Here is a 20,759-nt window from a genome sequence, read left to right as displayed (position 1 = left end):
AAGGTCTGTGAGTGCTGGCCTTTCAGGAACTTAGCTTCATGGTTTCTCACAGAAACCTGTAGTTTCCAGCCAGCATAAAAAGACCAGGAGAGAAGCTCAGACTTTTCCCACAGGCTTTATTATCATCTGTGAAGGGGTCAGGCTACAAATCCAAAGATGGGGGATCACACATGTACTTTTATAGGGTTTGGGGGGATCACAAGTAAACCAATGGAAAACAGGGTTAACACATTTTGGCCAACTACATTATTTTTCTTTGTTTGGGACAACCAATTATAAAGAACCAAACCTAACCAATAATATTCTAAAAAAAAAAATAAGAGCTTACATTTTTCTAACATGAGTCATTCTAAGCAAGTAGTTTTTCTTATCTCAAAGGAGGTTCCAGGGGGCTGTCACAGGGGTTTTTGCAGAGGGATTCATCTCTACAAGTTTTCATGTCCTACATACACTGATATTACAAAGATCTAGGTTTGGCAAACTGATTACAGTGGGCTTTTAAAACCAATATAGGAAATCAATAGCTTACTCAAACATTCTGTTTCAAAAATTGTAAAAAAAATATATATAGGGTTTTTTTTTTTAAACCACAATACCACAGCAGTTCTGAAAACTCATGTAAGGCACATAGGGATCCTCCAACATCAGTTAATTCAAATCAGAAGTCATTGCTCAGCTGGTGATCTTTTTATTACAGAAATATTAGCAGGGTTTCTCTTGTTTTAAAACCTGACAATCATTAAAGACAGAATATGTGGGGGGAAGAAAAGAGGATCTTAAGAAACTACCATCAAGGAATTACGAGAACATGCATGAAAGCCTCGAACAGTGAAGATCTAGTCCCATTCCCATATGATGCAGAGGCTTGTGCTGGGGGAACCTCTCTCACCAGACTCGCAACATGTTCTGCAATTCAAAATTTGCTACCATCCAGACTGAGAGTTGTGGATGTTTCTAAGAGGCATAACCAGAAACCTCAAGCAACAGCAGAGAAACACTTCTGTCTGTCCCAAATAACCCACACTTATCCACAGCATATCGCTGGATCTTTTCTTTCCAATTTTATAGTAAGCACCAAGAAACAAGAGAATGGAATTGAAAAGCAAAGTTTAGGAAAGACAAGAATTGTTTTGTTCAAGAAAAAGAAAACCACAGAAAACAAGCTGAGGAACACAGCCAAACACAGTAATTCAAGCCAACCTAATCAGTTCAGCTAACAAACCCCAGACAAATACAAAAAGTGTTAACAAAAATATGCCAGATTAAAGTAATTAAGAGTTAAAAAAAAGTTCTGAAAAAAATATACACATGCAATCTCAAGATACTTTCAGGAGCATTTAGTTCTGCCATTAGGACAAGGACAGGTCAGCTCTGCTCATTCTATGTCCTGCACACATGAGATCTGACCAAAATGCCTTTTTGGGGACAAGGATTAGAAAGACTAAAGTTAGTTTTCAGTTTGATATGAATGCATACATGAAACCTGGCTAGGAAAAGTGTTTTCCTAAGAGCCACAGAGTCAGAAAAGAACATATACCTTAAAATGTCAGGCAGTGCTTTCCTGACATCTTTTTTTCCTGCTTGCTAAATGATTAAATACTGTGGAAGGCGGAATTTATTAGCAATATATGTTTAGTCACTAGAATTTTAACAGAACTCGGACTTCAAAAACAAAAGGAGCTTTGGCAGAGATGATACAGAGAAATGTCTACTTATTAGTTTTGGTGCCATAGATCTAATCTGATCTTCCATCCTGGATATACAGAATCATCAGCATTTTCTGTATGCATGAGTATACACACCTACACACGTGTGCATGCATTTTGCACCAAACACACAGAAATCTGTCATACAGATTATGTATGTACACTGTCATACTTTTAAAGTAAATTCCAGCAAGCCAGCTCTGTAAGAGCTACAAGCCAAGTCCTCCTCCTTCTGACTAAGCAAGACAGGCAGAGCACAGCAGTACACAAGAGCGTTATGTCCTCAGAAGACACAGAAGAAATAGCAAGGGAATGACTATTATGTATAAGGCTTTACAGCAACTACTTTAAGGCAGATTTAAGTGCTCAAAAATGACAATCTGCTGGGCTACGCAGGAAGATTTTTACAGAGAAGCAGACCTCTTTTTCTTCCTAGTGAAATTACAAAAAGCTACCCTTTTAAGCTAAGTAAGCATATTGCTGTGAGGCAGTTTATTTGGGTAAAACATGATTTATCCACTAAAGAAATCTGCTGGAGGAATGCTCGTCAAGTACAAGCATTACCTTCTCTATAAGGCTTCAGGTAAAGCACGCCCAGCAAGAACAGCCACTTGGTTAAGCTGCACTGGTTTTAAACAACTTCCTTTAAGACTGACTTGATCTAATTTTCCTCCCACCCTGCAGTAAGTATCCCTGACATCAAGCGTTACCATACCAGGCGCTGGAAGAGGCAGAACTGGAACAAATGCAAGTTCCCCCATGGCTACTGTCTGTCACTGCCTGCTTTTATATAAACAAGTGCATCCAACTTGAGCTGCACAGCGCAGCCTCGCCACTGCCTATCCTCCCGCCTCCTTCGGGAGCTGCCGAGCCACTCAGGGACAGCAGAGAAGTTTGGATAACAGATGATTAAAGAAACAACATCCCCTCCCTCTGTCCCATAGCGACTGACTCTTTAGCTGAACTTCAAAGGCAAAATATATCTATTTCTCAAAAACAGAGCTTCACGGAGTCGAAGAAGTAACAGTAATGTCCTTCTACCACACGGTGGGGGTAGAGCAGGGCATTCATATAACGCCGGAGGAGGCATTTGCCAAGTTATTCCACCACGACACCAGCTCTCAGTTACACCGTGCTGTGCCGGGGATTCTTCCTTTCCCCTGCCCCAGTTCAATTTGATGGACTTCCAAAACCACCTATTTAACTCGCAGCTCAATACTGAAGGTCGGTGGTGGTAGCAGTAATAGAGTGAGAACTATCTCACTGCTCTGAATGAAACAAAATATCCTCTAAGCAAAAGTGAAACTGGTTTCAGGGTTCCATCTGGAGGGCGACAGTGAGATGGGCCACACAGAATAGGGTCAAAATCTCAGGTCTTTTGAGAATATAGAATATTTCCAACAGTTAATAAAAGAGGAAGTTACTTTCCCTCGCAGGTCACAGTTCATCCCCATCCACTGTTCCAACATCTCCAAAATAGTTATCATGTACTTCGCCTACTTTGTAGCATATGTTTAGTATCTTTTCAAAAGTGACTAGCCGTAGGCAGATCATTCTTCACGATGGAAGAATTCCTGCTGAATGAGGTACTACTCAGTACTAGTAAGGATGACAAAACCAAGGTGCAAATTTTCCAGGAAAAGAAAAATCTGCTATGTCCATGTTCTGAAGTGAACAGTGAAGAGTAATTCGACCCCTTGCAATTGTGGCCACAGTGTGATAAAGTATGCAAACGTAGTTTTTCAAATAAAATTGCATCTTTGACAGTGTAGGCATTTAGAATTTCAGACTACCCTATTCATTTCATGATTTCGAAGACATGACTTTAAAACGTGGCAGGAAAACACATTACCAAAACTCAGCAGTATCTGGAAATTTGGTAGTAACTGTGTAAGATTTATCTTTCATCTTCTGTAAAATGTTTTAAATAAAGAACTGCAAAAACCAGGTACATTTTTTCAGATCAAAATTTGTAATCTTGAAGACAATAAAATCAAATACTGGTAGATAGGGGATTTACAAACAAATCTTTAATAAATCTACAAAGCAAAACAAAATGCACCAGAAACTAGCTATGAAAACTCCTCAAAAGAGAGAAACTGTTTTGCAGTGCAAAGCTTAATAGGCAAATGGCATAAAAGTCTGTGTAAGACCATTGACTTTACTAGCACAAATCTAGGTGTAGTTTGGCACACTGAAGCCCCGGGGACACTGCTCTACCTTCTGGAAGTTGATTACACTGTGCTCCTCAAGCTGTATGCAGAGGGACACAAGTTTGGCAGGAGGGGTCATTTAAGTGCATCTATTCTGCCTGCTCCAATTACCTGGTTTCTCATGCAAAAACATTTTAGAGTTCTACAGCATCAACAGCAAAAATAATCACATAAATGTAGTTTCCGTTTATAGAAAAACAACCAAACTCTTATGAATTTATTTAGCAATTGTTCAAATAAGTATGTTAACAATGCCTCTGCTACAAAATCATTGGTGAAGGAGATACTAAAAGTTAAAACAAGGGGATATGTATACGTAGCTCCAGTTTAGAAGCCATTTGTCACACTTCCTCCTATGGCATGAGGATATTTCCAATGAAATATCACCAGACCTATCCAAGCAATCAAAAACTACTGGTTTTGTCAATTGCTTTCAAAAGGAGAAGACAAAGTTTATTTCTAACACATTCAATCACAGACCAATATCCAGGGCTCAACCTGCTGAAAGACCCGAAGTGACAGAAAACCCCTGTGCATTAGTAAGTAGCCACTGAGGACACAAGATTTTGAAGTAGCATTCAGCAGCTGGGATATGAGCAGAAACTGATGGAGAGCCCTAGTGCTGCCATTACAACCTCCTGTGACATTTTGTCTTCTGTTTACTTAGAACTAAAAGTAAGGACCTTTCCTGGTTGGGACTTCAGTGCCATGACTGGTTGGTTGTCAGTGCATTCTCCACTGGTACAATGAAATTTAAAAGAACCTAAGTGGCTAAAAGTCTCTCCTCCATTTTCTGGGTTTTGAACTAAATGAGCTTTACTCACTGAATACAGATGTACACATGCCTCTATCACCACAGATTTGTCAGCATGTAAGTTTTTTTCAAAGACTTGTCTCACCTTTATTCTGAAAGAAGAAAAAACCACCCAAAAGCTAGCATATGCTGTATTAATGTAAAACCCCTAGAGGGCAACTAAGCTTCAATTTCAACCAACATAAATATTCAGCTCCTTAACTAGTTTACAGATTATGTAAACTATTTCCTTCAACCCCGTTTTTTTTCCCCATTTAAAAGAAATCAATCCTTTTCACTCTCAAATCACATTATTGCTGCCTATTTAGTGTAAGTTAATCACCACTGCCCAACCAGAGACTGAGTCCTCAACCCAACAAAGCTCAAATGTGCACAAAGGAGAACAATAAAGAAAACACATGCAAAGGCTTCATTTAAACAAAGACAGAAAACAAGCATATGAAAGTCTGAAATCACTTTCTTTGCATTAAAGACCTTTAACAATACATCTTGTTTATTATTCAGCTTAGTATTAATTTATTGCATGGCATCTGTTTTCTTGTACAGCAGCCTGGTTGCAAGTCTCAAATTTATGAATCGAAGTTTACACTGTTGAGATTATTTGCCTGTTTTCCCCTACATACCAAGATTTCAGCCTTATGTATTTTGTGACCCAAAAAAAAAAAAATTATTAAACAGGAAACAAGATGTCAAATTAGTTATGAAAAATAGCTTCATTTAGATTTTGGTCTTTAGCTAGAGTCCAGGACTGCGGCCAGTGGTGAAAGTAAAACAAACAAACAAACAAACAAACAAACAAAAAACCCGGAAAGTAATTGGAGTCATAAAAGTAAAAAACCCACATTCAATTACAAGTGCTCTTCCCAAATTCTAAAATTGTTAACCAGTGTCCAGCTGAACCTTGTTTGCCATGAACTAGCAGGCACCAACTGCTTTTCCCCTAACCCCACCAGATCTTGTTGTGACCTGAAAGACATTTACTCTTCTGCCAGTCCACACCAGCACAGAACCTGGAGACACATTGATGCTTAATGTTAGAGAAGGCACTAACAAACCAATGGGATTCCCAAGATATAGAAGCAACCAGAGACAGACAAGAAAAAAACAGCTCAAAGGAATCCTTAGGAAGTGCTGAAGTCCAAGGGTTTCTACATGGCTTTTGCAGGAGATCAAATACCCAAACAAAAATTGAAGAATGACTACGAGTAGAATACACTACCTCATTTTAGCCACCCAAAATTTCCATGTCTCACCCAAAGCTGATTCTGAAAGTACCTTCTTGTCCTTGCTGCCTTGAGCCTTGACAAGGAAGGGGTAAGGGGACAGGGAAAAGAGAGAGAGAGAGAGAGAGGGGTAGGACTGCAACTGGGATGAGATGTCTCCCATGTGACATGACTTAACCAAAAATCAAAGGATAAGTTTGAGGAGCTGACATAGTCTCCGAGGGTGTTCCACTTATAAAGGTCTCCTCTCTGAACACTGCAGAACAGGACGAAGTAACTTCTATCCCCTTTGAGCTTTGAAAGACTGCAAAAGGGAGAAGAGGAAGGCTAGACTCTGTTTCTTACTCAGATTCAACCCCTCTGATTGCTGGAAATACAACAAGCTTTAGGTGTTCATTCTGACTTTTTTGTCACAAGTTCAGCCAAGGCTTAGAGACCTGAGGACTTGACAATTGTTGGTACAAAACATGTCCAAGTAAAATGTTATTGTACAATCAGTTCTGGACACATAGAAGACTGTATGTACCAGATCTCTTTGCAACACAGTAGAACCCAGACATCAGGGTATCAACTTTACAATCAAACTTTAAGACAATGACTACATTACATCAGAAACAAGGGGATTCTACCCACTTCACACAGAATTATAGTCACTGTTACAATTTACTGCTTATGTGAAACATATCTGGCTGAACCAAATACCACAACACCATAACCCAAACACTGTTACCTCTAAGTACTTTTAACACTTTCACAGAGGCAATTATTCCTTCTTATTAGAGTGGTTGAATTAGCTTTCAGGCAAGTCAAAGTCATTGCAACTCAAACATTAGGGCCACAGAGATCTGTAACATCAGGTCTGGAACAAACAGCACTCCACTGAAACTACTACAGAAAAGAAAATCATGAGACCAGAACACCAGAGCTGTTCTTCTGAATTACTGGTGGGAGAAGGCACTCAAAGCAAAAGTTTGCAGCTCTGCTAAATATCTTCCTTCTATAGAACTACAAAAATTATTTTTTGGGGCTGTAATTTACTAAGTATTCTCTACCCAACAATGAATGTTTCCCAATGATTTGTGCACAGCCAGTAAGTAGTATTTACATGACTTTGACAGCAGAGTGAAGAGGACAGATTCCCTGAACACTATTTTGGTTTAAAACTACTGAAGTTTTATAGTTACTCAACAGATGGAGCATATCAAAATAGTTACACAACAGTCTCACAGAAGCAAAAGTATATTTTCCATGCCATTCTCACTTCCCACAAAGGACTCAAAACTTCCTCAAACCGTTTGGAATGTATAAAATTAAACATAAAAAAATCATCACACATACATACATGAATATGCTCTTTAATTTCCTTAAATTTGGAATAGTTTTCGAAGGTATGGGGATACCTCTATTACAAAGACAAAGCTGAAGAATCATTAATACTATTACTCAGCTGTCATGAAGCATTATTACAAGTAGTTAATGTAAAGTATTTTAAACATGGGTCTTCTGATGTAACTCATTGAAGACACCAGAGAAACTCTGTGCTCTTCTAGCACCCCATTAAAGATTAATTAATTACTAACTAAATCTCAAGTCATATAACCCCAAATGTTTTATATAAAACACATTGTTTTATACTCCTCTTTGCCATATTCTATGGAAAGCAATGGTAAATTTCTGTTCATTAACTAGACATATGCTGAAGCCTACATTTAACATAAAAAAACTCCAACCACTCAGAAAAGACATGCAAAGTACAAGGAGGAAATCAGGACAGATCAGAAATGACAAAGATTATTTACACCAGAGAAAAATAAAGAGCTCTTTTCACCATTGGCCTTATGAATCATTTTGACTGGGCTGTCAGAGTCACTGTAGAAAATTATCACCCCAAAGGCAGGAAAAAAAGTAATGAGCAACAAAGTTTGAAGTTGCAGACTGTGGTCACTCTTGTTTACTGGATATAATTTTCTTCAACTTGAAACCATGAATTCTCCCTGTGAATTTAAATGTCATTTTTAATACCACAACATTAAAGATTTTGGGGGTTTGTGTTTAAAATTCTTCATGCTCCTCAAAACAACCCTGAAATCTCAGGACTCAACACCTTCCCTAAGCCATTTCGGGGACTCTGACAGAAATAATTTTCCAGGATGGTTACTGAGTAAGTATTTTATTTTTCTTTTTCCCTTTTGCCTGTCTAACACTAATCAGATCATCCTATTTCTTCTGTTTAAAGTCCTGCTTTTATTCAGATCATTGCCAGGAATCTGCCCAATGTCTGAGAACATAAATTGCTTGATATACAAAGGAAAGTTAGTTTAGGCATTAAATCCCCAAAAAACTTAAAAAGCAAAAAGCATTCTTTGAATGGTAAAATAAAACTAAGCACTGAAACCGGCTGTCTACAGTAGCTGAAACATTACCCAGATTACAGGACAAACACAGGAATACTAGATACGGCCCCAAGAGAAGCTGATGGCCCAAAATGTCTTTCCAAAGCCCTCTACAGACCTGAATCCCTTTCATGCCTGATAAATGTACCCTCCAAGAGCACTCAGGTTTGGTAAGAATTTCACAGAACTGAAGTTCATGCTTTTGAAGCATAGTTAGACCAGTCTAGATTTCATGAAGAAGTCATACTTTCAACTCTCTGTCTTTCCACATTATACACTTCCTGTACATTTTCCACATATTAAACCATAGCATTCAGAAGTTCTTTAGCAAACATTAGCTGTGCCTCCCTAATATAATTTTTAAAAAGTCTGACAGTCTAAGCCATAGGTGAGATTACATCTCAAGCCACAACTTTGCAGTTGTTATTTTCACACACTTCATGAGCATCCCATTACAGCAAAGAGTATGGGAAATTTCTGTCACCAAAAAACAAAGCAGGAACTGTATCAAGCCTAGCATGCAAATGTAACAACAGATTTTTGATTTTGTGCTTCAAAAAGGACTATTTAAACATCCCCAAAATATGGTGCTGATCCGAAATCTTGAAGGGCATATTTAGTGTACATTGAAGACAAGGGAGAAGAAGAATAACTAGAACCTCCTTGAGAGATTCCAGATCACAGCCAGAAAGAAAGAAAACTATCAAGAGTACAACACTATAGGTGATAAAAGTAATACAAGGAAATCCTGAATTTGAGTATCAGAAGCCAAAAAAAGGCATTACTGACTAAAATAAAATTTTCTTTAAACTCATTTTAGGAAAAAGGTAAGAAGGCAGATCTCTTAATACCATAATTCAAGTCTCAAATTCCCTACAACCATTTCAACTCCTTCCCAAAACAATGGATAAATACTAAGAGAAGAATCTGTTCATCCAAGGGAAATTTTCATGCACAGGTCTTCTACATTATCTTCTTCAAAATTCCTCATATAAGTTCTTTTCCTACTAACTTCCCTCCTTTCCATGATTCCTTTCAAATCCTTTGCTAGTATCCCTCTCAAATCTAGGATATAGCAGCTAAACTGCTTTTCTTGTTCCCTGATCATAAATGTAAAGCCTCATCCATATCTGCAAAGCTCTGGCATTCCTTGATCATCCCCTTTCCTATCCTCTGACCAGCTCTGCAGCTCTTGATTCCCCATCCAAAACATCTCTTGCCTTCTGTTACATGATTACACTTCCTGTAGAGGTAGCTGTCCTGATTCAAGACAGCAAATGTTCCAGGCGCTCTTTTCTGCAGGACTGTTAAAAACAAAATTCAGAGGGATAACAACACAGCGCAAGTTTTTTATGACCTTTCAATACTGTAGCCTTTACTCCCTTCTCAGGCACCAGACCTCTAAGTAAAACTCTTCAGAGTACAAATCTCCCCACACTTTTTCTATGCAGCACCACTGAGACAACTACTGGAAAGCAATCACAACAGCAACAAAACTAAATTTGGGGGTGGGAAAGAGGGGGATTATTTTTGTTGTTGCTATTAAAAGGACCTGAAAAATTATGTACAAGAATAGAGTTTTATTCAGCAACAGACAACATTGTGCCTACCATAAAAAAACCACTTGTGCATTGTCAGTGTTGTTACCATGGGACCCATTACCTACTACATCAAAGAATAAGTGCTAGAGGGACAACTCACTCGGTTTGAGCTAAACAATCTTTAGAACTACTGCTCTACGCGGGAAAAGAAGCTTAAAATGTTTTCATCCCAAAACAGGATGAAAATTTGAGATTTCATTGTTCTCAGAAAACAATGAAGAACACTTAGACCAAAATGCATGAAGAACACTTAGAACACCACATCTTGTTGAAAGCGTGTGTATTTGCCAAACTGTATTTCAACTTTGTCTTCCCTTATTGCCTGATAAGACCTGTGATTCCCACTCCTTTTTTTTGACTGGTTCTGCTGAGTCATAACATTGTACACAAAGATATGTACAACAGGTATAGGTCTCCAACATACAGGAGATCAAAACTAAAACTCTCATAATCTACTGTCCCATTAAATCAAAGCATATTAAGTAAAACCACAACTTTTGATTTCCATTTAGTATTAATTCCTGTTGAGCTTCATTTCAATTTTTGAGATTTGGTTAAGCAATTTTCTTTGGCAAATACACTTGTCAACTTCATGTGTTTTCTAAAGAATGGACAGGAACTTTCCCCTTATGCTGAACACAAAGTTGGTCAGCTTTTAGGCTGCATGAATAACCACTATTTATTGCATCTCTGAATACACAGTAGCAACCTTTTGACCAAACTGTTTTATTTTCCACTGCTGAACCTAATGGTACCTATACAACACATTCTGACTTCAATAGTTGAAAAATAACCTATTTTCTGTGTGAAACTAACCCCAGGTAATATTAATAATTAATACACAACATAAACATTTATACACAGGCAATGGGAATATAGCATGACCTCTTGAAAGTTTTAAGATTTATTTACACTAAGTGCTAACTGTGAAACTGTTGAATGCAGTATCTAAGAGGGGCTTATAATGCAAAATTGCAGAGCAACTACTTCATACACTGAAGGCAGCAAAAATAACAGCTACTGTGAGTCACAAACTGCCATTGCTTTGTCCACCTACACCACAGTAACACCTCACTGTAACACTTTTAAAACTGCACCCATAGGATAACCCCACCATAGATCCAATGGATGCAAAAAACCCCTCACTGAATCCCAAGTTTGCACTCACTTGCTGGTAATAAGAATGACACAGAAGAATCAAAATGTGTCAAAAGGGAAAGAAAACTGAGAACAGCAAACACTGTATATAACATCTGGGAAAAGGTATTAGTCAGTGGCTGGAACAGTATCCTCACCCTTTCGTTGGGGGAAGAACTTGACCATGTCTCCTCTCTCTAAAGATTGATCTAAATACCATTGCATACTCCAAGACCAGTAATAGAGGCAAGGTTGAATTTCTCTGTTTTTACCGTTTGTGCCAATCTTACCTCACCAGGACCCTAAGACACAAAACCAGCTATTCAACCTAACACTGTAGAGTGCACTAGTGGAGAACTGGAAACAATCAGAGTACATAAAAGCTATATACATCAATGCTAGCATCATTCTTGAAAAAAACAAGTTTGGAGAAATTATGATAAAGACATCTACACTTTTCTCATCAGTGGGCAAAGAATTTCCAGGTACAGAAGTCAAATGATGACAGCAACCATGACGCAGCTTTAATGGGGAATTTGTCAGGGAATAGTAATATGACTAAAAGGTAGAAACAACAGATGATTCTGATGCTTAATTTCAAGTTCAACTCTTCCAACAATCCAAGAAATTATGCAAAAGGACAAAGGCAACTAGTTTTTTTCTTTCCTTATATACAGTTAAAGTATTCCTATTCTGCAGATGTTAAAATACATGAATCCAGTTTGGAAAAATAGTTCTCCTAAAACTGGATTACCAACTGAACATCATAACACAATAACTGTATCTCACTGTAAGAGCTGCAAAAGAAGTAATCCTACTGTTCAACTTTCAACAGTTAGCTTGGTGAGTGCTCTTGTTATGGCTATTACTACCGTGTACTACAATAATCAAAAAAAAACCCACAGGCATCCTCTATTTAAACCCAGCATTTGTTAAGAACATGTAATTAATCTGGGCTACATTAATGCATTTATGCTGGAGAGGGAAATCAATTTGAAATTCAGGATCTTAGCTGGAAACCAATAAAATCTGTAACTTGAGAAAAGCCAATTGAAGGACTGAACAAAACACAGGTAACCTCTTGAGGTTCTCATCTGTGACCTCTGAACTACCAATATCACTTTAATATCTATACATAAAAATCTCTACCAGGTACGAGAATCAAAATCAAGACAGGGCTTGTAAGATATGGCAACCTGGCTGAAATTGATATTCATTAGAGTACTCTTTGCATGAATAGGAGCATTTGGACTCTGTGGTCTTTATCAGAGCCCCAGCTGGTAATGGTTGAAGGTTAATGCCTTACCCCATTCTGTTCAATTTTCTGTCCTAATTAGTCCTCTAAATCTATAGCTGTGAGCACCAAGTGTCTGTGCTCAAAAGAAACTAATTAATGCTAGCAAATTAGATCAAGTCCAAAGATCCAACAGCCAAACTCTTAAATGCTCCTTGTTAATAGGAAGTGTAGCTGTCAATAACTGCTGTTGGTGGCTATAATGAGGCCTCTTTCACTGAAAGTGATTTCATTTCTCTTTGTCCCTGTAAAAGCTGTTCCATTCCCTAATAAATAAAAAATAAAAATTAAAAAAAAAAAAAAACAAAAAACCCCACAACTAAGTTGCAGTGGTAAAGCTAGCAGTCTGACCCATTTCTTGTCATCAGCTACGCTGAAATGACATGGATGGGGGGAAGAACAAAAAAAATGAAATCAGTCAAGTGCCCTCCCTGAACATTTTCTTCAAAGTCCTAAAAACTAGTTAGAACACTGAAATTTATATCAGCAAGCAAGAAAATATACCCTCATATTTCTTTTCTATAAATTAGCTTAGGGTAGTTAATGCTGTTATCACTCAAACAAGCAAACAAACAAACCCACACAAATCTAGAATCTCATTTATTCAAATTCTAATTTACATATAGCTGTTCTCTCTGCCCAGTTTGTTGGAGCAAAGCTCAATATACCATAATCCCTCTAGAGATTGTATTAATTCACATAGTTAAGTGCGATGAGAGTAAATGTTCGTTGGAAATATATAGCACTGAATAATTTTTTTCCAAAATAAAAGCTATTGTGTGCAAACAAGAACATCTGATAAAAATTCAGTATCTTACTCTCGAGGAATGGCAGCCAGAAAAAAAGCTCACAGCAATGTACTATCAGTGCTAAATATAACTGTATACTATCAAAACATCTAAATTAATTTAAATAACTGACAACACATGTAACTTAATTTAGTATCAACAATTTTATATAGGGTCATGTGGTCACACACAATATGAGCATAATATACTTCAATATTCATACAATAAATACAGCAACAGAGGACAACAGTTTTCCTCCATTCTCCACCTGCAGTTTTGTTGCTGAATTGAAACTATGTTCTCAAATTATACTAACCTTCCTCTCATAAAAACTGAGTTGCAGATAATAATGCAGCTTTTTTTGTTCTATCCTCCTAAGAGAAGGCTATTGTGGCCATAAAAAAAATCTATGATTCTTCCTCTGTAACCTCTCAGGCTTTCCACCAAACTCTGAATAATATGGACATAAGCACATGTAAGCAATTTCTGATCACAGCAGCTCAATTTAAAAAAGGTCTCAGCAGCTGTCATATTAACTCATTGATTTTTATCAGTCACTTGATCTTTTTGCTTTAGTGGATTAGAAGATCACTGTGTTCCCAGATATTCTTAGGAGATGTGAACTTGAAAAAAAAACTGTAAGGACTATATTTTCACAATGATGCAAAGTAGATGCGTGGTGTTTGACTGTAAATAGTGATTTTAGTTTTAATTTGCTATAAGACAAGAACACTCATCAAAATTTTTAAGTAGAGCTGTAATGTGATTTCCCTCTACTATCAGTCTTAGCATCTTCTAATGTCATAATTGTAGGTACCAACAGGTACAGGTATGCTCCCTCAGCATAAAACAAGGCCTAGCAACAACTAACATAATTCAGTCTGCAATACCAAGGAAAGTGAGCAATATCAAGCAAAATTTGCTAAGGATTTCTCGCATTTCATTATCTGCATTTCTGATAGGAAATTGTATATATAAAAAGAATTGGGTTTTTAAGAAGGACTATCAAAAGGCGTTCTTGGGCATTTCAATGTACAGCACCACATGTAGTTCGATCAGAAATTTCTTTGGGTTTATGGACCTTGCTATGTCAGGTGTAAGGGTCATGGTCTAGAGCAGGTGGCCCCTACGGGGACAGAGATAATGTCAGTGACAGGACTGTTGAGTAACTGCACATTATCAAAACTCCGGATGACACTGGTCATGCTCAGCTGCGGAGGAGCCTGCAGTAGTGTTGCATCCCATCATCTTCACTAAGTATCAACACGAGCCCTGAGGAAGAGAAGGCTAATGGGAAGTCTGGAGAATGGGAGGAGGGTGGTTGCCTGGAAATGTCCTTTTCCAGCCACACTTTCCAAACCATTCTTAAAGCCCTGCCAAGCATCATGAGATTTTTTCAGCAATGTAACTCCAGCTGCTTTAATTATACAGCTCCTACAGACAATAAAACCAACACAACAGTGTTCTCCAGTCAAGGTCCTCAACTCGGCACATGTAGAAATATCTTCTTTGTGTCCCCCTCATAAAAAAATTAAAATAGATTAACAATTTTTTTTAAAAGGACAGAACAACTTGTCATCTTGATCAAAGGGACGTCTCCCACAATACACTTAAAATAAGAGATCGCTACATTTACTTCAAAATCTTTCTAATGGCAGAACCTGGCTGAATTGAACTATCTGTCCCTGCAGTCACCCTGAAATGCATGTAGGTCTATTTCCTACTTGAATCCATCAATCTTACAAAGGAGTCTCTGTTACAGAGGATGTCTGCAAGTCCCTCTTCATGATCTTAAAGGTCCAAATCCAGATGACGTAAAAGTAACGGACAACAAAATTCAGAGGAAAGAAGTTCAGAACTTAAACCGCTTGTCTCTGGAGCAAGTTATTCTTCTCCCAGAAAAAACCAAAAAAGGTTGTGAGGTTTCTGAAGGTTGACACACATGCTTTACAATACAACAAATACACAAAACATCTACAATATATATAATACAGAATTAATTTCATGACTGAATCTGTGACCCAGTAATTTCTTTTTGCAATCTCAATTCAAGACAACTTCTTCAGAGTCTAAACCCACAACATCTCAAAGTCAGTCAATCGTTTCTATTTTCCAAGCCGAAAATAGAAAGTAACCCAAAATGAAACTAAATTAAGCTGACAGTCCAAGTTTGTGTATTTCTCTTACCAAAAAAAACCCCACCAAGTTCAGTTTCAGAATCTGTAACTTTGGACAACAAAGCAAGTGCTCTCAAGAAATTAGACAAACTTTCCTGTAGAAATTATCAAGAATCAACCACAGCCCTTGCAGTTTTTTCCATGACTGCCCCTAGTTTTAGAGCACAGAGCTGTCCCTAGTTTTAGAACACGGAGTCATGGAAAGCAAAGTACAGCTGGATGAAACTACAGAACTTCTGATGTACTAAGGGCCACCATTCTGATGAAAACTGCTAACTCCAGGTTCCTGAAACTGGCCAGGATTTTGCTTTGGAGAAGCTTATTCGTATTTAAATTTTATCACTGGAAATCAAAGCAAAACAAGAAAACATCTTGCTTAAGAAATTATTTCATAAAAGCAGTAAGTGAGGCAATGGTTAATAAATAATCCTTTTAGTTACTTAGATTTGAAATGCAAGGGCATGCAGATAACAGAAATATATAATTTAATATTAATTCAGGCAAATTCATGCTTCAGTTTGTAAAAATACAGTGAAACATTCCTGTAAGACAATACTTTGGGGTTTTTTTTGTTTACTTGTTTTATGACACTTTGGCCCATAATTTCACATACGTACATACAGTGCATGGATATGAACACGATAAACCATATTTACATAATGGTCACAGAAAATTGACCAATGTTTCCCAGAAAGCATGTTAACAGAATTACTACCCAAGCTAACAAAATTACTAATATATCCATTTACACTGGGAAAAGTGCTTGAAAATCTTAAATCACACAAAAATCATTCTGAAACTGAGAGCTACAAAATCATTAACATGCATCACCTACAAGAACTTACACTGGAACAATCTAAAGAAAAAGCTGTAAGCAAATTTAAATAATCTAAGTAAAATTAAATACAACCAGACAGAACACTTAATTGTTTTTAGAAATTATCAGGTAGATATATTTTCCATGGTTATTTCTTCTCTAAGCCATTTTGGTAGGCTAAGAATCAAGCACAGCAATGAGCCACCCATTTAACTGCACACTAGAGTAGCAGGATGACTTCTTAAGTTAACAAAACCTTTATTTATTTATTTGTTTATTTATTTATTTTTGTAACACTTGGGGTTTCTTTTCCCTGGATGGCTCTGGAACACGTGCTGGACAAGCTGTCATTACTTGCATTATTAGCTCTGATAAGCACACAGCTCTAGGTGGTATAGCTGCAGGCTAAGGTACCAGGCTGGGTACAGATGGACCCCTGTGCTCATGCAGAGCACTATTGAATGTATAGGGGCTCCCCATAGGGACACATGCAAACCTAGCCTGACCAAGCCAATTGTAAGGGCACATACTTGTGGAATAGCTTCATCTCCTACACTACCGATGCATTTATCACAATTTCCTAAAGACAAAAAGAAACAGAGGTCTACTAAAAGGAGCTCCTGAAACATGAACTTAATATAAAGCAGAAAAATCCTACACTGAGAGCAAATTAAATGAGTATCTCTGCCCTCAGTGTAAACAACTCCATTTCATGCATGTGTGTACACTCCACAGCACACAAACCAAGTCACAAGAGCTTTGATTACTTAATTACAGAGCTTATGTTCATAGCTTATAATTGTTTACAGCATAAAAAGCATAGCCTATTTACTCTGATTAACACCTATCCCTGTGTACTAAGAAGACAAATTTATGCCAGGAATAATCTCACAATGGATTTAGGAGATGGTAAATCTACTGATCACAAAACTGCTTAAGCTTCATTTCCCATGATTTGGTCTCTCCCCTCCACCCAGATGAAAAAGTGTACAACAAAATAACTGAAGCTCTGCTACCACCTTTTTATTTTAATAGAGGTATTAATGTGGTGTTTTGCTCACCTATTTGATTTTAAAAATTGTTTCAGAAATATTCAGCTTCCGCTTCTAACTTTCACACAATTTGATCAAAGCTGGCTTACACGTGACACAAGAATGAGGGAGGGATGCATCCACAAACCTTATTTTCCTAAAGATACACAACTAAACTCTGTGCAGGAGAAAGAAGAAAGAAATTATACTTTTGCCTAACATCACAGAAAGAGAAAAACCTAACATTTGGCTTTAAAATTTACGGAGGGAAAAAGATGGAGAAGCTGCAAGGTAATGGTCCACAGCTCACAGCTCAAGAACGTCCAATATTGGTTGCTGCCACAGAAAATGAAGGTGCTGAAAACAAAGTCCTCATGCTACACAAAGTTCAGAGAAGAAAAATATATACATACTGTCCCTTTGGTTAACCTCAAACAATATTACACAAACAGCAAGTTCTCAAAATACTTTTAACTGACATCTTTCAAATGACCCACACTACTACAATTGCTTTCATCTTCATTTTTTCCCCCAACAGGTATAGCGTTCAAAGTAAAAAGGATTCAACTATGAAAAAAAAAAACGGTCTGTTAAATCGTTCTGGTAGGACTGGAAGGCACCTGTTACATGATGCCACATTCCTTTGGCAGCTATTACTGTAACACTACTTTTTAAATTTTTCTGGAGAACCTCTAAAAGCAGCCACTTAAAAATACACTGGTCCACTTTACCTAGACTAGACCTGACTCTAGTCATAGAGTGCCCCAGTGATAAAACTCCAGAAACTTCCTTTGAAGCTTCTTAAATAATAGCAAAACACAAAAAGCCACAAGCCATTGGGGAAACAATTGTTCTTCCTGCTGTGGTAAAAGTCACTGAAATAATTCAGGGAAAACAATATGGCAACAAACTAAAATGCACTCCTTTGTCAGTAAATGCTGTTGGAAGATGCACAGAAGACAGTGATAAAGGTTTGAAGAAAGAAGTGTTAAAACAAGTTACTCAGTGTGGGAGGTTTGCTCTACAGTTGAGTGAAAGTAAAGAACTTGCACCTTGTGGTATTTGCATCTCAACAAGGAGATGCAAAAAAACTTTTGCTTTTTTTTAAGAAGGAAAGACATACTGGAGAAGACCTATTCTCAACAGGAAGCACCTCCGTGAATAAAAAACAATGCATTATGGAAAAACTGTGCAAATGTAGCCACTGATGGAGTGGCTGCTTTGATTGGAATAAAATGGGAGTCCACACTAAGGCAAGGGGCCATGAAAATCCCTGGTACCACAGAGTGGTTCTCTGGATAACTTGTGGCAAAGTACTTAAAAGAGCTGTTGTTTCTAAAAAAAAAAATGTGTCAGGTTTGACAAGTGCTCCAAATCCACTGACCTTTTCAGTGATGGCAAGTGGCAGTGAGTAGTTTGCTACCCAGCAGGAATTTCCAAAAACTAAACACTCAAGTGTCCCTTCAAGGTGAAGGTGTCATTTTAACAATGAGTAAGAAAGCAACTTCTTTGCAAAAGAAAATCATGTTTCGGAGAAAGCATTTTGAAATAAGTGTTTGGATGTGTTCACCTAATTATGGAATTTTTGGTTTGGTTTTGTTGGTGAACAAAATGTGTGTCACCTACAAAAACCTCCTATAACTGCACATTTTAAAAGGATATAAACAGAACTGTCTAACCTGTTAAAAAAATCTTCCCAAGGAGTGTTTTTCGGGGTTGGAAACACTGACATGCAACAACTTCTCATTAGTCTGGAAGAAAAACCGATGGACATCAGGGGACAAGATAATTTATTACCCAATTTCAAGCAAAACATTTGCAAAACTTGTGGATAGGACTGAAAAATGAGTACAATTGAGTAAAATTTAGTAAGTGCAAGCAACTATGTACTTCTTCCATGAGGATCTATGCATCTCTTTAAGGTATCTTTTCCAGGCATGACACCCATTAAGATCAAGTGATAACTAAGTGAAACTTAGAACCAGGTACTCAAATTCCTATATCAAACTGTTAAAGATTTTAAAAACTGTGATGCATGTTCAGTCGTACAGATCTCAATAAAAAGTACTGTTATTAACAGTAATCTTTTTAGATTGATAAATAGCTTAAAATATTTTAAAGAACTGTTTATTTAATTATCTTATTCTTTTTCAACTTCTATTTTTATGTTTTATAATGTACATAACATACAAGTACAGTGATACATTTATCTAATTTATAGGTTATAATTGAATATATCTATATTGGGATTATGCAGAAATTTTTTTACTGATGGGGTACATGAAAAAGGAAGTTTAAAGAGTACAGATCTGAATGACCAGATGCAAATGCTCTCCACTGAAAGCCAACACTTGTACAGAATAATTCCACGGCTTTTCATCCATTCTTACATCCCTCTTATTGGCAGCATTCTTGGCTAACCTGTGTCTAAGTAGCTCTCAGCAGAGGTGGTGACTCCACTTTAAAGAGTTATCGGCCAGTACTCTTCAAAAGAAAACAGAAGCGCACTGCAACACCCTATTTCAACATCTGTCTAGTAACGTGTGTGTTTATGAGCATGGACCATTTCAGTGTTGGGGCAAGGAAAGGATGCAGTAATTTGGGAATATTTAAACAAATTTATTATAATGAGAGATGCCTTAACTGAAAGCTTGCATGAGGCAACTGAATTTAGGTAAGTATTAAATACTTCATATAGGAACACAGTAACTCTTGCGCTGTTCTGTCATCACCAGACTGAGACAGTGAAAAGTTTTGCAATAATCATATTAAATTCTACAGCCCTTGAGAACAAGACATTTTGGAAAACAGTCCACATCACCAAGCACCCAAAGCCAACATAGCAGATTTACATGCTTCAATATTGGTTTCACAGTGAACTGGTAAGATAGAGATCGCACATATTAATTCTCTGACTACATGATTTCAAAAACAAGGATTATATTCAGGGCACAAAAGTGAGTACATCTGATCTCCTAATGAATATGTGACTCTTACCTTGCACCTTATCTGAACACAGCTCCTTGGCTCGATCCCTCATTATCTGTGGAATCAAAACATCTTTTTCTACATGTCTCAGCTTAGAATTTTCTGCAAGAATGAAAAAAAAAAGATAATGTTGAAAAAAAAATGTTATCTATACATCAGAAAAAGTAAATCTAAAGAAATAACACAGCATTGTTTATCTAACATACAGGATTACACTAAAACTGTCACAAACAGCTGCAGAAAGTACCATGAAAGGACCACTCAGATCAAAAGGATGGGAAGTCCAAAATTTGCTCAGATACAAATATGAGCATTATCCTGAATATTTATACTCTGTTTAATGTGCACTATGAAACAAAAATAAAGGAGCAAATTCTGGCAGCACATTTGAATTTCTTCTGACTGAATAAAAACTCTGCATAAAGACACTACAGCAGTTAAATACTTTTATTTCTGGATACTAGTATTTTTCTGTGCACGTGATCTGTATGTACTTTCATTCACTGACACAAAGCTGAGAAAAATAGCACATACTAGAGCACAAGCTAGAATTTGTATGGCTACGTGGAAGATTTCA

The 20,759-nt window shown here is 37.2% G+C and overlaps 1 protein-coding gene across 1 annotated transcript in view; it reads right to left on the bottom strand.

Annotated features, from left to right (window-relative positions):
• Nucleotides 1–20,759, bottom strand: part of CMC1 (C-X9-C motif containing 1) — a 42,600-nt gene that overhangs the window by 9,707 nt on the left and 12,134 nt on the right. The window contains exon 2 of the mRNA XM_062496462.1: nt 20,192–20,284. Within this exon, the coding sequence (XP_062352446.1) occupies nt 20,192–20,284 (93 nt within the window). The remainder of the gene's footprint in view (nt 1–20,191; nt 20,285–20,759) is intronic.

The sequence above is a fragment of the Cinclus cinclus genome, chromosome 1, assembly GCF_963662255.1.
Source record: "Cinclus cinclus chromosome 1, bCinCin1.1, whole genome shotgun sequence".
Taxonomy (NCBI): Eukaryota; Metazoa; Chordata; class Aves; order Passeriformes; family Cinclidae; genus Cinclus; species Cinclus cinclus.
This window is presented reverse-complemented; position numbering and strand designations above follow the sequence as displayed.